Genomic DNA, 18,042 nt, shown 5'->3' with positions numbered 1-18,042 from the left:
ACGTAATAAGATGTGTGTAAATAATTAGATAGTGAAGAACACAAAGAGGCGGAAAATTACAAACAAATAATGGATGTGGAAATAAGGTTAACGATAACACAGATAGAATAAAATAAATAGTGATAATAATAAAATTTAAAATAAAATTATAAAAAAATTGTTAGTTAAGTTATAACTGGCCATGGAAGGGATAGGGGAGTCACGTATTTCTTCTGTACACATAAATTGGGGTTATATGTACGAATTCCAATGGCTTCAGCTATATATAGGAGACGGGAACGGACTCCGTCGGGAAATGATGGAGGTATACGATAGATAACTCGAAATGATTCCGATTTATCTACTGCATGACCGCTATCAATAAGATGTGCCAATATAGAACTGCGAATAGTTTTTCTCTGGCCCTTTATGTACCAAGTTGGTAGATGTTCACTCATTCGTTGGTTAAGTTGCCTGGTAGTACGCCCTATATAGCTATCTCCACAGGAGCAGCTGAATTTAATAATGCACATGGAAGAGGCCAACTCAGGTAACTTATCCTTCGTTTGAGTAGACATCGCTGGTTGACAAGAGAAGGTTAACGCAAGATTGGCTGCGTAGAATGTCCTGGTGAATGAATCTAAACACTGTTCTCGATGAGAAGAAAACTAAACAAAATTTCAACATCAATTGGTTGAAAGTCATATTCTTGAAAAGCAACTTTTTTTCACAGACATCCTCATTACATCGCAGGAAACCGGAACAAAAGTTATTGTAAAAGTATTAAAACACAGTGGGCACATAAAGATGTTTCCAGTTTCCAACAAAAGGAAAAAAGCAATACGTTCTGGTAGGACCGTGAAGTTTTAAGAACACATGAACGTTCAGTACGTTTGAAATGGTATGGCCTACTCACTTTTTAATCTTATTTTTGTATACTATATCACGCTTTTTACATTTTTAAAATATATGACTTTTCCAAAAAAACAAAGAATTCAATTTTTTGGTGTTAGTGTACACTGCTTATATCACAATTATCTGAAGGGTATCTAACTTCTCACTGTGTAGTGAACTTTCTATCTGCCGCACGGTATATAAACGTATACCCATCTGTTTTATGTGAATTTTCAGTAACGCTCATACATTCATGCAGAATTATTATAATCTTCACTTCGCTTCCATATTTCGTTATTTTTCTATAGGCAATTGTACCGTTTACCGTTTAAGAGGCGAGGAAAAATGGCAATCAATTGAAAGAACAATTTTTCAGAGTTATATTCACTGTGCATTGTGTGAATCTGGTGTAAAGAAATGCAACCATAAGCTACTAAAATTTATAGGCTATCAGTAGATAGTTTACCGGGGTCATGTTCGTTGCCGGATGGACTGAGCATTCTTTTTTCCACAGTATTAATTTCGTTCTTTTTTAATTGACAAAACGAAAATAGCGTGTATGTTTTTAACTTTCCTTTCTGGACGTGTTGAGAATATATAATCACTACTTGGTTTCTCGTGGTTCTCTGGCTTTATTGTATCGAACAGTGGAAGTTGTTAACCTAAAATAGTATTTTCTTACTTCCGTTAATCGTTGTAAAAAGCAGGTTTTATTCTGTCTATCTAGATGGTTTCCCTCCCTTCATTCTCGTCGATGATGAAGTGTCATGGTCCTCCATAAAATAGTATAAATGGTTTTCTAATGGCACAAATACGAACAAAAATGAATTTGCACGTCTGCAGATGTCTTTCGAAAATTCCAGACGACCCTTGTTGCGTGAAGGTATCGCTTTATTCGGCCGCACAGTCTGCAATGAACAACCGGTGAAACGTGTTTCATTGACTGTTTTTTGTCACCGTTGGCCAGTTGTCGTGCTGATTTCAGAGTTGTGCCGTGGACTTGCCCAGATGATTGGGAGTAGGTACTTATTTTAATGGTTAAGCGAATTCTAAGGATGGTTAGTGGCAAAGCGTTACTCCGTTTGCCGTGTCAGGCAATGGCATTGGCGCACTTTCTAGGTGGTGGTGGAACTTTGGGTCAGACGATTCGCTTCCGACTGATAGATTTGTACTGTCCGTCGTTATGTCAATCCCATATAGCTAATTCTGGCTTCAGTGAAGGCCAATATATTACCAGAGGAGTGGAACATTACATACATGCGGCATCGTCAAATTCTTGACTTTTTCAAATTCACTTAGAGTGCTGAACAGAAGTGACCAGACTGGGTGGTATCAAAGATCTAGAATCCTTCTATAACATTATGATGTGAGTGAAAGAAGAACAGCTGCGTCTCATTGCTGCATCGCAATCAGAATCGATATTTTATATAACTAAAACCTGAGATGTCGACGTTAAGAAACAGCGTTTTCTGTATCCCAGAAATAATAGTTGTTAATCGAATCTGTTATTAAGATTATCAAGGTCTCACACATTTGAAAAGAAGGACATCACGTGTGTTCGGATGCGGGTAGACTTCTAGCTACTGTACATTAACACCAGTAAATTCTGTTTTCTGTTGGATGTAAATTTTCATAGATGTTAGGTATCATCAATTTTTAAGGAAATAGTATTTTCGAACAATTGCGCTAACGTCAAATAATAAACTTGAGTTATTGCTACCCCTACTAAGTATTGTCTAGTGCCCAGAATGGAAATCAATTCCAGATAGATCTGTGACGATTTATCCATGATTGATTTTGTAAGCCAACAAGCGAACAAGGTGATCATGTGCGTACGACAGCAGCCAAATTGCTAGATTTCTACCAAGCGCTGCATTTCGAACATGAGTTCCTTATTCAGTCAAGGGGTTTTTAAATTTAGTCATAAATATCCCTTTGGATGTATGTTGTTGCGTTTTGTACATTAGCAGGTAGGCAGTTAACAACATGTACGATTCACGGGCATTCGTAAGGGACAAACGAATACTAGGCAGTCAAGTTACGGAGGACTGTTCAATCTATCAAGATTTAGTAGTTATTTAGCATGGTCAGCTTATGCTAATCTTTCTGACCAGGTCATTTTTGTTCTAAATGCCACTAAATAATTATTCCACAACCTTGTAGTTCGCTAATGAACTCTATTTCTTATTTTTAAATCCGTTTCCTTTTCAGCCACTAAATAAATATTCACTTGTGTTATACCTCGAGATCCATTCGTAAAAGATGGCTGATCAAGGTTTATCTTTAATGTAAGTTAAAAACTAGAAATTACTTGAATATAGTCTCTGCTGCAAATGTGGCGTTCAAATTTATTCTAATACTGCAAACATGTGCTTCACATGCCTATCCAGTGAAGCGGACATTGCTGAACATATCGACCGTCAAAATACTGTGACTTTTTGTCCGAAATGTGAACGGTAGGATACATGCGTTCTGTTATTGCTTTCAGTTATTTAAATCCACCATCTAATTGGGTTTCTGCCGAACCAGAGTCACCAGAATTGCTTTCATTATGCATCAAGAAGATCCGTGGACTGAAGAAAGGTTTGGAAGTTCGGAATGCTAGGTTTATGTGGACGGAGCCTCATAGTAGAAGAATATCTATAGAGGTACTAATTTATCTGTTTTGCTTTTTGTCTGAACAGTTTGTTGCTAAACTAACGAATTTAAGGTGATGGTCTAAATAATCGAGATCATTAACTGTGTTACATCATTCTAGTAGTACAAATTCATTCACATGTTTGCTTATCGTGGGCATATATTGTGGACTAGACTAATGGCTGACTGCAGGCACTGTATTCTGAGTAATGAATGTAGAAAGATACTGTCCATTTGATAGTTTTCTGTTTGGCTGCTCTCTTCGTACTTATGTTCATAGATAACTTTCAATACAAGCAGAGTCGATTGATACAAATTCATCTCTAAAAACAAACATTCTGTTACATATATAAATATATATCACGACGGAAAATGGAATTTGTCTTAATTGTGTTCCTGAATGCAACGTAATATGGCGAAATTATCTTCAAAGTCTGTATATTGATTTAAAGTGATTGTCATTCACTAACATTGGGCATTAACTTATTCAGCGTTAACTTTTTCCATTTGACCTTCAATGTATTCGTTTCATATTTATCTATGGCTTCCCGTTCAAGCAACAATTGCTCAGTTGATAATTTCTGTAGCTAGTAATCAGTAAATTTAATTAATTATTTATTTGAACACATAAATATTGGTACAAGAGGGCACCAAATATATATGCGCCACACAAAACAATGAGAATTCGAAGAGAAAAAAAAGGAAGGTAAGGAGTGTAAAAGAAAAAAAAAGATAACGACCAGATTAGTGTAAGGTAGTGTAATAATAACAGTAATAGTGGGGGAAACGGAAAGGTACAACCAGAAAAAATCTTTCAGTTAAGGAAGGTACAACCACTTTTTACGAAGAAAGTAAAAGAAGGTTACAGCAGGATCGCCACTGGCTTCTATTCTGAGCCTTATCTGATAACGTCTCTAGCCACTGTGTTGCACCATCTCTAGGACCCCAGCCAGGGAGTCGTGAAGGACCAACACACGCCAGCCCTTTGCATTTTTATTTAATACCACGATACCATGTCATATACTGGCCACCTCTCCGCTTCTTCTAACCAGTCCCAGCGTCGGCAACTGATGCACGACGTGGAATTCTCTGGGACGACATTCGTAGAACATGTCCAAGCCACCGAAGTTGGTGTTTCAAGAGGGTGACACCAATTGGATTATCGTCTCTGTGCCCGAACACACAATGCCGAACCTCTGCATTACTAACATGGTGTTGCCACTGGATGTCAGCAGTCTTTCGGAGACAGCGATGATCGAACACAGAGTCATCTAACATCCCCGACTCGGAGAGGCTAGGTTTCACAAGCATAGAGCAAAACTGCTCTCACCGACGCGTTGTAGATCCGACCTTTTACAGCCAGACTAACATCACGAAGGCACCAAAGATGGCCCAGATTGACATAAGCCGCTCTGGCTTTCACTATTCGTGCATTGATCTCATCACTCACACCCCACCAGCACTTATGCAGCTCCCTAGATACACGAACTTCTCGACTACTTCTATCTGCTCACCATCCAGAGTGAGTACAGGATTAGAATCCCGCCAGTCTTGTAGAAGTACTTTGCACTTCGAAGGTGCAAAGCACATACTATACCTACGGACACTGATTGCCAACTGATTAAGTGTGGTTTGCATGCCTTGGGCATTATCGCACAGTAAGACAATATAATCTGCATACTCAAGGTCGAGAAGTCTTTCTCCAGGCAACAGATCCACACCGCCATTACTTATATCCATCAGAGCTGTTTCCAGAATGTTATCGATGGAAAAGTTGAAGAGGAATGGTGAGATTGGGCAACCCTGCCTAACCCCACTGCTCGAATGGAACAATGGAGAAAGGTGGTTGTATGCCCTCACTCTGTCTGAGGTGTTTTTATATAGGGCCTTTAAGATCTTAATAAACTTCTCAGGCACACCCTTCTTCAATAGACAATCCCAGAGAACAGTCCTGTCCAACGAATCGAAGACAGCCCTGATGTCAAGAAACACTACGATTGTTGGCCTTTGAAAAGTATGGCGGTGTTCTAACATTTAGCGTAGGGTGAAGATATGGTTAACACATCTTGGACCAGAACGAAACCCAGCCTGCTCCTCGCGAGTCAAGCTTTCTCGGGTTTTGGACAACGTGCAAAGTATGATGGAAGCCAATATTTTGGACACAATCGGGATTAGACCTATCCCCCGATAGTTGTTACAGGAACGACGTGAACCCTTTTTAAAGATAGGGACAACTATCGACTCATTCCATGACGTTGGTACACTCTCTAGTTCCCAGACCTTTGTAAACAACACCCCCGCCACAAGAAGGTAGTGAGTATGACTTCCCTGGCAGAGGCTGTGTACGCGTGGCCGTGTGAGAGAATTTCGAGAGGGAGGGCGGGCCCATCCCACTCTCGGCCACACCAGGGCATTTGGGGCTAAGCAGAAACACTTCTTTTTGTTTTTTTATTTCCCTTACGTCTCTGAATATCTTGAAAAGTCGAACTACTAGATATTTTATTTAGATTCGTTAGTGTATCTACTTTGAAGGTAGATAAAGTATTGAGGTCGCTGTTTAAGAGTACACTTTCGTTTACATACTGTATATCAACATTCTATCTAAAAGCCTTAAACTTCTGAATTTTTTGGGTTTCTGTTAAAAAATTAGATGGTGTAGAAACTAATCGTATTATTATCACAAAACTACAGATTGCCATTATTCTGTACTATGACAGCACTCAAAGTGGGTAAAAAGTGGGTTTTGGATATTCTGGGTAATACCGTAAAATACCAATCCTTTACTAACACATAACTACATAAGTATTTCGATTACTAGAATTATGTGTATAAATGTAGAGTGAATGTTCATTTCTGGAGAAAATTCGGTATCAAATAAATATTTCCTCAATAACCCTAAATTTTATTGGTTTTTAAACATATTAAACCTCAAATCTAACGTCTTGGGAATATTCTAGATAACCGTGCAGGGAACATTACAAACAGGTGATCGTGTTGAACAGCAAATTCCAATCAATTTCACAGTTCACACTCAACAATGTACCTCATGTACTCGTAACGCTGCCAAAGATTTTTGGAATGCCTGCGTCCAAGTTCGTCAAAAAGTAAGCTTCATTTTGTTTGAAGGAAATTTAGCGATAAATAGACATTTCGTTGGTAATTATATGGTTATTAGTAACTGATGTTCGTTTGTTTTATATACCTTATAGTGATGATCCTTGGTATCGACTTAATCTTAACTTGACCAGCTGTTTTATATCTCTGATCCTGAAACAATAAGTATGGCTCAAAACCCATTTAACAAACCCGTACTTGTTAAGCCAGTTCCACTGAATTACCATCAACTGACTGTCGGGGTTTTATGTCTCATCCTATAGAAGATCATTTGTTTTTACTTATATGGTCATACTACCAATCGTTCCTTTAAAAAATGTTTTCATAGAATTCGTTTTAAGTACTTTTAATATGTCTTTCGCATGCTTTCAGATTGTAAACACGGGTTAAACTTCTGAATACCTTCCTAATTTTGTTGCTTACAAGTATAAGTTTCCATTACAATGCTGGTTAGCAAATGAGCTCAGACACTTAGTTTTATCACTCCTGTATCGATACTTTTCCGTGTATTCTAGCTTCTGGTTTGTTCGTTGGTCCTTATTTTAAACTAGTCGATACATTTGTGTGATGGAAACGATGTCTGCAAAAAAGGATCGATAAACAATTTGTAAATTACTTAGCTGTTAATGTCGTAATTTATTTTTAAGATTGTTAAAGGCACCCAGCACCATTCACTCAACGGAATCATCTTGCTTGTGTCATGAATCAGGTTCTCTTTCCATTGTCCGTACTAGAGTTTTGGCAAATAAGTATTGTCGGGTCACCTTACTTAAGATTCATTGTAAAATTTCTCCAATGAATTCACATGTTCTAAATCTCGATATTTCGTCCTTTAGGTCGATCATAAAAAAACACTATTGCATTTAGAACAAGTCATTCTTCGGTCTGGTGCACATAAAACTTGTTCAAATATCAAGCAAGTTTCAGGTAGGTAGTTATTTACTTTGATATGATGGTAAGTATTTGTGATTCGGGTCTTGAATATTATTGCTTGATTCCTATACTAGTCTGAGTTCTCATAATCATAGATTTCGACATTGACTTTTCCTTGTGAAACCACATTAAAAGAATACTCAAATTGACTAGAAAAGCTCCCCTAGAAAATATATTTGTTATACTTACTGTGTGACTGGTAAGGTATTATTAGGTATTATAAGGTTTACAATTGTTCGTGTTTATTAATTTCTATTTTAAATGTAATTTCAATATTTTTCAATCACACTATCCTGTACTAAGGTTGTTAGTTAGTAAATTGAGATTTAGTAGTTTTAGTACAATTCGAATGTCAACCCAATATATCAGTGGTTCAAATCAATTAAACAAAAATATTGACATTAAGAGTCATACAAGGTTCATCGGCAAGTTACTGTATTTCACTGCATGACAAGTTGCGCAAGTTGTGATGGATAGTATCCGATGGTATCCATCCAACCTTTTTATTTGGGATATAATTCGTTCATGTTCAATCGTGTTCTAATTTGGGGACTTGTCGAGTGAAGTAGTGTCCATGATTACTAAGCAATAGGAGTAGCTGAGTCGTAATAAGAGAAATTGTAACAGATATATATATATACGTTATCAACCCTTAGAAAATCAGTCTATTTCTTAATCAGTGATATGCGGTTGTCGTTCAGGTCATTTCTGTCTGTCACCTAGTGACCCCACTTAGGTACTTCTGATTGGCTCACTGTATCACCACCTCTGCCTACTTAATTCAGAGATTCCACGGTAATAGTTTAACTATGGTTTTTAACATCCTATTAGCATTTAGATCGGATTCCTAACTTGATTTTTTCATACCTGATTTCACAAGCTTACATCTATTTCAGATTGCACAAAGATATCAGTTTTCATTTTAATTAGTTGTTCGTCAATTACTTAGTTTGTGAAAGACCCAGCAATCATAGGATGTCCGGATCGCTTCCTCATTATTTTCTTAGCTAATCTAAATCTCTCGGTGCTATTCTTTATGATACAATTCTCTGTCTTTTTTAGCTTGTCCTGTATAAAAATGAACTAGATAATTGAGTTATTTAAAGTCATCGCTCGTTATTTGCTTAACATCTTTCTGAAATTCCTTCATAAAAGCCCATTACGTTTTTCGATTATCATCAAACTTCTGAAGTTTTGACTTAATAAATTCTAAAACACGTTATATATAGGTTCATTAAACCTTTTAATTACACGAACCTCATGAGAGTCAGAAACTGATCTCGTAGCTTCTGCAACCTAATCCATTTTTCAAGCTGTATTCTGAGCTTGACTAATTGCAGTTCTATTTACTTTGCATAAATGTTTGCACGATGGTTTGTGTTGAAATTCTCTTCTTTCTCCAGCTGCATGTATGATCCTGGCCATTTCGTCGTGGTATTGTTGACGTTTGCTTAAATAACTGTCAGGTTCGCCAGAGGTCAAATAAAGTAAAAAGACCATTTTGGCTTCTCGTAAATATTTATGTATTTAAAATATATAAGTAATAAATGATTCTACAATAGACAGTAATTAGCTTAAAACTCACATTCAAGGAAGTAAATTCAGAAACAACAGTCACTTTTCAACACAGACAGGCACATTTATGACCGATTCAATAGGGCTGTCTCATTGGAACATGTATTAATCAATAAGAAAGCGGTCAGTTTATCTACGGTTTAATCAACAAACTACAAGAAACAATTCTGGGTGCTCATAAGTAGTATGGTTACAATATGCGAATTTCACATTGTCTAGGTATATTTACGACCCCAATTTTATAGGGATACCCTGAATATTTCAACTTGCCTATAATTTCTCTTCCTTTTATACCTGGTTTTCTTCTTACAATTTTCAGGAGGTATTGACTTCTTTTTCAGCACTCGTTCACAAGCAGTCACGTTTGTGAATTTTCTCTCCAAACGTTCTCCTTGCCGGTAAGTAGATAATTTTGCCATCTTATTTTTAATTTCTTAAATTCACTGACTATATATACTTCAATCCTTTGTCTTTAGAGCTTCGTTCCTTTTTTGATACAGTCAACAATCCCGTTTATTTCTCATACTCCTGAAACATTGATAACATAGATTAATCGATTTTCTGTTGCATTTTGTTTTACCTATAGATCGAATTTTTCATCTATTTTTCTGAAGATATAATAGTTTTCTGGGATTTGAATATTTAAAAGTGGCAGTAATACTTAAAAACGTTACCTAATGTGATATTGGTTTATATTCTTCTCTACACCGTCTGGCTTAAAACATACTCTTATCTCAAATAAATTCCATCAGAATTTTCCTGAACTTCAAAAATAAAGTTCAGTAAAATGAATCAATTTCCTATCAGGTCACTATTTTAGTTGCAGCTTGGTTATCAAGAAATTTTAGAATTCTTTACTGGACTAATAAAATAGTGATTATAGCATATGCATTGACTGAAAGTTCACATGCTCTTGGTCTAACTCACGTGTTTTGGTTTAAAGTTCCTTTGATTAATACAAGATGCTATTCAGTCATCATTCGAGCTGGTTAAATCATATCTCCTGTAATAAAATTTTCTTTATTCAATGTTCGAATTCCAATCTGATTGTTTTATTGGTTTTTTATTAACATTTTTGTATACTACCCTATTTCTAATAAAAATGTCTCTTAGTAGTTGTCAATACCAAGAAGAAAATTTTCGAAACGAAAATCACTGGGTCACTTCATTAGAAATTAAAAAGTTATGTATCTCATTAAATGTAAAAGATATGTCACCCACTACTCAATATACAATGTAATATATTTTTTTCTATTGCAGCAACTGTTTTCTCTATGGCTATTTATTATAAATATGTTCTGGACACATAGTTTACCATAAAATATCAGTGTATCGTGGTATACAAGTTTTTGCCAATTTTCATAATTTCCGCGTGTATTTAGTTACAAACTAAGGAATTATTAGTGTCTAGAAACCGGTGAATTGCTTTCTTCACTCATCTTAAAAAAGCCTAAATAATAACTGATTTTAACCACTATCGAAACTTCGAAATTTCTGGAATTAACTTAATTAGAATGCGATGGTTATTATTTTGTAACTCGATTTTTGATACCTTGATTTTGTTCATTCTAGCTATCCAAGGTTCTGATCCGTCATTAAACCTTCGGATCACTCAATTATACATATGTTGTATTTTTTGAATGTTAAACGTTTCCGCATTTTCTGTATACACTCTTCATGGTTTCATGTAAATATTAGGTTTGAAAAATATTCTCAATTTACTTATTACTTACGTCCGATAACCCTCGTGGAGCATAGGCCACCGATTAGCAATCTCCAACCTTCTCTGTTCTGGAATCCCTTTTCCAATTGTTTTCCAGTGCTATTTATTCTTTTAATGCCCTTCGGTTTGCCTCTTCCTTTTGCCTTGAGGGTTCCAAGTAAGGGAGTGCTTTGTGATACAGTTTGATAATTCTCTCAATGTGTGTTCTGTCCACCTCCAGCTTCTTTCTATAATTCCCTCTTCAGTTGGAATCTGGTTTGTTCTGTGCCACAGTAGGTTGTTGCTAACGGTGTCCGGCCAACGGATATGAAGTATCTTGAGTAGGCATGTTTATAGACATCTGTCCTTTTTTGATGTTGGTTGTAGTAATTTCCAAAGTTCCAGCTTTGTACAATAGATCTATCTTGTCGTTTGTATTGAAAATCCTGGCTTTGGTGTTATATGAGAGTTGTCCACTTGGAGCCCTTTTAGGATTATTACCGGTCCCAAACCCGGATATAAGAGGGTTGCCGATAGGGTTGTTAACCCCATTCCGTAATGAAGAACGTTGTCAACAAAAGCTAAACAGAAAAATTATTAGGACATTGAACCTATATTGCGTCCTACATGGCACTCGTCAGCCTCATTATATATCTAGATAATGGATAAGTGATTTTTCTAAATTCTCTGTAATGTATTCCATGTATTTATCTATCCATGATTTAATTTTCCACTAATTCATTTGATTAAATATTTGACCAAATACGAGTCTAATAAAGTCATTGTTTATGACAGAAACAATTGGTTTTTTGAGGTTCTTAATTATGTGCAAATAAGAATATTGTTCATTAGTCTGATCATAAAGTCCCTCAGATATTAAAAAAATCAATTCACAACTTCCAAATCATAAATTTCAGTTCACGTTTTCGGTCGCTTAAACATTTGATTTGACTGATTATTTCATACGAGTTAGGTATTGTTCTCATTCTGGTACATTTCTCAAATGTCCTATCAACTCTTATTTATTTATATTATTCTGTTCGTTTTCATCTTCAGCTATCAAACTGCACAACATTTAAAGTCGCATGATGTAAACAATAATACTTACAATTACAAATACACATTTTCTGTGGAAATTGCACCAGTTTGTAAAGTAAGTGTATCATAGAGATCATTTAAATAAATAATTAATTACTATTGTTCATTTAAATTGGCCTATGTTTTAAGCAAACTGTTGAAATCCTCTACATAATCACTATTTCATTAATAAACCTTATTTCATTATTTTCTATAGTTTAAGACTGAATTTACACTATTCTGTTCAAAACTGGACTATTACCGTTAAGAATGTAGTAGCAACTTTATTTATATACGGCTGATTTATCTCTTACGGTAGTCTCCATGTTGGTAAGCACTCACTAAGTACCAGGTGACTTTTCATCTATATATCCCACTTAATACCGTCTTTACGTGTGCTCTTACTTATTGGAACTAAATTTTTGAAACTTTATTCATTTAACAGGGTTTTGATATACTGAAGAGATAAGTAATATGAATGAAATCGGGTTTCTTGATTTGGCGTATGAGTGTCTATTTCTATTTTTTTTGTATGATGTAAGTAACTGACAAATCTTTAAATCTAAATAATAATAGGAAAATTTTTAGTTTCAATACTTATTGTAAATATAACCTTGTGTAGGGGACTGCCAATCATCGCATTTTCTGATTCACTCCTGCTTCGGTTTGGGCGCCCGGACAGCATCCAAGCCCTGATACGAATCAAATGATTTGTTTTGCGCATATATTTTGGTGCCTCATTGTACCAATATTTATTTGTTTAGATAAATAAAAAGTAAATATAACCACATTTTTGATACAGTCATTATCTAGATACCGTTTGTCATCACCTGCTATCAGTATTCAAGTTTCATTCTTTGACTTTTACCAGTAACCTATTAAGGCCATTAAAGAAGGAATCGCCTGTGAGAGTCTAATATATTTTAAAATGAGTCATACTTACGTTTAGGTGTTTTTCTAAATCCTCTGTAATCTTTCGTTATTTTATTGAAAACTATCTCCGCATCTACTTTTTTTTCTAAGAATGACATAGTTTGCTTATCTCGAGCTCAGTCACAAAAGTTGGGTGGTATCAGTCAGTTGTGTGTTGTCAGCAAAGTTACCGATGCCATTCACTTAATCGATCCTTTAACTTGTCAAGGTAAGTTGTTTTTTTTCTTTAATTACAAGCTACTCCATGTTTGAGGTTTTAATTTTTATATTGTCATTTTTTCATTCTTTGACATTTTATTGTACGTAAATGTCAGTTAATTTTGACATCAGTCAGCGTCCATAACTATTCAGATTTTTTTGCCAATAGTAGAAGGAGTTCGATTTTTAGTAGTTGTTTGGATAGATGGTCGACAATCGGTGTCTTCATTTTGGTTTGGCATCATAGCGAATGTTCATCTGACTTTAAGGTGATAAATAATACCTACCAAATATTCTGAATCCCTAAACAAATTTTATTAACTATTAACTAATTGATATTTGTCCTTCTAACTACATTTGTTTAACCTCATTTTAAAACCATTTTTTGTATGTAATTCACTTTTTTTTTAGTTTGTTATGTAGACAGTAAGGCTTATTTCTCATCTCCATTCATGTCAATTACAACACAAAAACGCTTTTCACCATTTGTCGTACTTGAAATTGAAGAACAAAGAGATGATTCTAGCCAAATGAATTCTTCCAAAAAATCATACACTACATCAAGTACTTCATACCCCGTCGGTGCAAAGTTGTCTCAAAAACACTCACCGGTTTCTGTATGGGTAATGAAAGATCCATCTAACGAGACAGGTTTAGTCCAGCTTGATAATGAATCGGATTGTGGTATAATTCATACTAGATCACATCTTGGCCGTATTTTACATCCTGGAGATAAAGTACTTGGGTAAGTTTGACAACTTCAAGTTTATTACCTTGTTTTTTGATACGAATTTTACTACACTACATGTCAATCAGGTATATGATTTTATTCTTCCATTCCGTTTCATATTGTTCATCAACACCTCATAATTATTGTGTGCTTGTCATAATGCTTTTAACGTTTTTATCTAGACATTTAAATTAATTAACCTATTGAGTTAAAAAGGTTGCCTAAAAGCCCTATAGAGTGTTTTAATCACACCTTAGTTTAAAAAAGATTAAATGTACCATGATCGAATGCGCTGATGTGATGTTTAAGACTATGTAGTAGTTGATCGATCCGATCCTACTGTAGTCAAGATGCTGATAAAGATTCAATTTTGATGAATAGTGTTATTGAGAAATTGTTAGCTTTGTTGAAATTAGGTAGAAATCATTCTCAAAACTTTCAGTATGGAGGACTATCTCTCTTTATTGAACACATACTTGGATTTCAACCATGTCCTAGTGAAAGCACTCATTTCCATGCGTTCTACTGGACATAGGAAAGTCACAGCAGAAAGGCTCCTTAGATATCAGTTCAGGGATAAAAGGGTTAGGAGTGCATATAATGAAAAATTAGATAAACACCTAGTTAGTCGCGGAGCTTGGAATGATATCCAAGTAACTGTAAATACCTACGATGACATCAACTTACAACTTTCATCAAAGGATTAGGAAAGACATTCACTGACTTGATAGATGCTCGAAAACTCATCACAATATACTCAAAGTGTGATGAAGAGCGACAACAACCCAAACATAGGCTAGAAATGTTTGTGTAATGATGGCAGGTAACGAAATAAAAAGGGATGGAAAAGGTAGCTGCGATAGTAGTACTAGACAACCATACCCACTTATCAATAAAACATATTAATAAGCCAGATGTTAGACTGTTTCGGAAGAAGATGGAGCCATTATTAACTCAGTCCAGAAGATTAGACCAATGGGCGAAACCCTTAAGAGGATAGTTCAACTGGCCTCCAGCTATTCCGTAAGATAACTATTACCTCCAACCAACCTGTATGATAACTTGATAACAGTTGTCAAACTCTTCGTGAGGTTATAAATGCTATATCTAATTTGAAGAGAGAAAGAACAACAGGTCCTGATATAGTGGTTCATTTCCAGCTGTCAGATTGACTGTAATATTAGCTTAAGTCTGGGAACTAGACGTAATCTCGTATAATCGTTCTAGTGGTGAATATTAGCTCGAATTATTTTCAGCTACTCATTTTGTTAAGCAGTAAATAAAATTGTTTTGTTATACAGAAATTTTTATGTAACACTGATTTCTAACCTTACTGTATATTCAAATGTGTATAAAATTACTATACTCAGGTTAGATTTGCGAAATTGCAATATAAACAATACAGAATTTGAAAAACTTCCAGAAGATAAAATTCCTGACATCATACTAGTTTTACGTCCCAGCCAGTCAAAGAATGCAGCTGGGGATAAAAACAACGGACCAAGTAAACGTAAGCGCATTCGAAAACATTCATTGAATGCAGCAGATTCTGAATGTGATACTTCTACCCAGGCAGTGAATACAAACTTCTCATCATCAGAGGATGAGTATGTGTCATTCGGTGAGGAGGACGAGGATGAAACACTTGAATTTTTCAATATGGACACTAGTTTTGATGGTGAGTGTTTTGCAGAAATCTTGCGAAGTTATTTTTAAATTTATTGGTTTATACATTTTATAACTACTTGTTAAGTTTAAGTAAACTCAGATTTGATGCACCTAAAAATTGGTGTTAAGAATATTGTATTAGAAAAGATGTTATAAACCAAATTTTTCGTATCTCTTGAATATATTTTTCATCTGTGGGTCAGTGGAATAAATAGTGGACTTGTAATTGTTTTGTCACAGATTCAAATTCAGTTTGTCTCAATAGTTATGATATTACCTTTATATCTAGCCTGATAAGTATGATATACATTTAAACAATGTTCCTCTTGCCTAACTTTCAGGAGTGGGATGGTTTAATGCTATGATCAATTAATGTAACTCAGCTATTCACTTTCGAATTATAGACTGTACTTGGTTTAGTCTCATGTCTGACAACTAATCATAACACCGATTGTTACAATCAAAATGTGTAAGGTTATATTATTAACAGTCGAAAATTAAGTACATGTACAAAAAATATCTACAAATCTCAGACTGTTATATATATATATATATAATACAATAATCAACCTATTAATCTTAAATCGGTCATATTCAACGTGGAATCTGGCACATGTGCTCATCAGTTCAAGTTGCCACACCCCATCAATGCAGCGAGATAAAGTAGTCAAGGTAAATCCAAGAGTTGTAACGGTAGTAACAGTATTAGTTGTAGTGGAAAAGATTAAGTGTCAGTGATACGATCTAAGTAGAAAGTTTAGATCGGTGGAATAAAACAAAAAAAATTTATAAGGTAATTCAGAAACTTAGGATGTAAGAGAAAGCAAAGATTAAATGCGCCCTACACCTTGGTGAATGTTTTTGAGCCATGTCACTCAAAGTCTTTAGTCATTGGCTACGATAATTGCATGAAACCCAATCAGGTAGTCTTGACCTACCTACATGACTCAGTTCTATATTCAGGGTTTTCATGGACTGATACTATATTTTAGTTCGGTCAACCTTTAACTTTCCTTCAACCTATTCTTACACCAGCCATCAAGGTAGTCAATGTTTAGGCATGCGTCATACATATCTTAACCATCTCGGTCGATAAAGATTCACTATCTCGTCAGTCGGTTTTTTGAAGTAATGAATCTTAAATCGTTTTGAACAAGTTACATCATGTGTATAATTTCTAGTGTATCTTACAGTTTGTGTAAGATGATTTCTTGTCCTAAATGGAATAATGATATTTTTGACAATTTAAAGGTATTGAAGGGTAATAAACAGTTGTAAACAAAATTTCTCTTGTTTATTTATATAACCCTTGCATTCAGGTTTTTCACTTTTAAATTCTACTGATGCCTCTTTTTCTCTTACTCTTCATAGAACCCAATGAAGGAACATCATTAAATTAGCCATAGTTTCATGAAACCTAACACAATAATGAAACTCTCAGAGGTGTATTTATAATTCACTGTTGTATTTATTTTGCTTTTTATTGATATTATTTTCGGATGATTTCTCATAAATAAATACTGATTTCAACAACAATTTTGTTTATATCAGTCATATCATTATGTTAAAGTGATAAAGTGATTCATCTCTTTTCTTGTCTGAATAAAGTTATGTTGTAGTTTTTTTTATTCAACGTTTGTTGGACATTGTCGTTGCTTTCTTTCTTCTTTTTATGTTAAGGTCGATGGTTACAGATTTTGTGTTTGAAGTAAACATTCACAGTTTATCTCGTGTGAAAACTTGCAAATAATCACACAGTAGCATAGGAAACAAGCGTAACTTATATTTCTCAATGTCTTTAAGTAAAAAAATTTTCGTCCATCGTAAGGATAGTGTTACATATAGAATTTGTACAATTTAAGCACTCGAACGCAAGTTAGAAGACAAGACGAGCGGAAGGGAATCTTGTTCCAGACAGTGTCAAATATGGTACAAAACACTCGGGTGTTTGCAGTTTTTAGTATAAACGAAATCATCATTATAGTCATCCAACCCGCATGCAGTGATTTTTAGCATTTATCCAGTCGAAAAGGTACACATCAAGATTCTAGAATATTCCAAAAGATGATTGGGTGGAATGTCTTCGGCTCTTTCAGGGCTTCCTGAAGTTCACTGGGGGCCGTCCCCACACTTTTGTATAAGACTTTCTGCTCCTGTTCACTTGAAATTTGGTTACCGCCTTTCTCTTGCTGTCCGTCACTCTTGAAGTTGGCACTGTCTTGGCATTTCGTATTTTACATCTGCTTTCGTTCTCTTTACGGCTTTTTTGAGATGAATCCACGAGCATTTAAAACGGGAGTCGACTTTGTCTAATCGTTATTCCTTTTGAATTTGATTGACATATCTTATAAAAGTCCAAACACTTCTCCGAACTAAGTGCAGTCCATTTCCAATCCGACGTTCTATAACATCTGGTCCCCGTTCCCTATTACTTTGATACTAATGATAAGTACCCTTACGCCCACCTGGAAGCTGCATGTGACCGTCCGATACTCATTCGTAGGTTTATTTGTCTTCCTGGGTGGCAATATTCTATTAAAGACTGTCTGAACTCCCCCTCTGGCACTGCCGAATTGGGTGTAACTCTGTAGGCTATTAAGAA

The 18,042-nt window shown here is 35.3% G+C and overlaps 1 protein-coding gene across 1 annotated transcript; it reads left to right on the top strand.

Moving 5' to 3' along the window:
- Positions 1-2,393: 2,393 nt before the first annotated feature.
- Positions 2,394-17,843, top strand: NMD3 (ribosome-binding protein). The gene is made up of 12 exons (XM_012941806.3): positions 2,394-2,472; positions 3,085-3,161; positions 3,195-3,329; positions 3,362-3,521; positions 6,468-6,614; positions 7,461-7,551; positions 9,452-9,530; positions 11,891-11,987; positions 12,935-13,052; positions 13,454-13,787; positions 15,143-15,450; positions 16,812-17,843. Exons 2-12 carry the CDS (start codon positions 3,136-3,138, stop codon positions 16,838-16,840), a joined length of 1,524 nt encoding a protein of 507 aa, XP_012797260.3. The 5' UTR covers positions 2,394-2,472; positions 3,085-3,135; the 3' UTR covers positions 16,841-17,843.
- The last annotated feature ends 199 nt before the right edge of the window (positions 17,844-18,042 follow it).

The sequence above is a fragment of the Schistosoma haematobium genome, chromosome 1, assembly GCF_000699445.3.
Source record: "Schistosoma haematobium chromosome 1, whole genome shotgun sequence".
Lineage (NCBI taxonomy): Eukaryota > Metazoa > Platyhelminthes > Trematoda > Strigeidida > Schistosomatidae > Schistosoma > Schistosoma haematobium.
Note: the sequence above shows the minus strand (reverse complement) of the source record. Positions and strands in the feature narration are given on the sequence as shown.

What these genes read in the sequence shown, in the direction of transcription:
- NMD3 (XM_012941806.3), top strand. Translation starts at nt 3,136, where the DNA reads ATGGCTGATCAAGGTTTATCTTTAAT. An exon ending in TCCAAACGTTCTCCTTGCCG is followed by an intron (nt 9,531 to 11,890) that starts GTAAGTAGATAA and finishes TTTCATCTTCAG; the next exon opens with CTATCAAACTGCACAACATT. An exon ending in CGATCCTTTAACTTGTCAAG is followed by an intron (nt 13,053 to 13,453) that starts GTAAGTTGTTTT and finishes CTTTTTTTTTAG; the next exon opens with TTTGTTATGTAGACAGTAAG.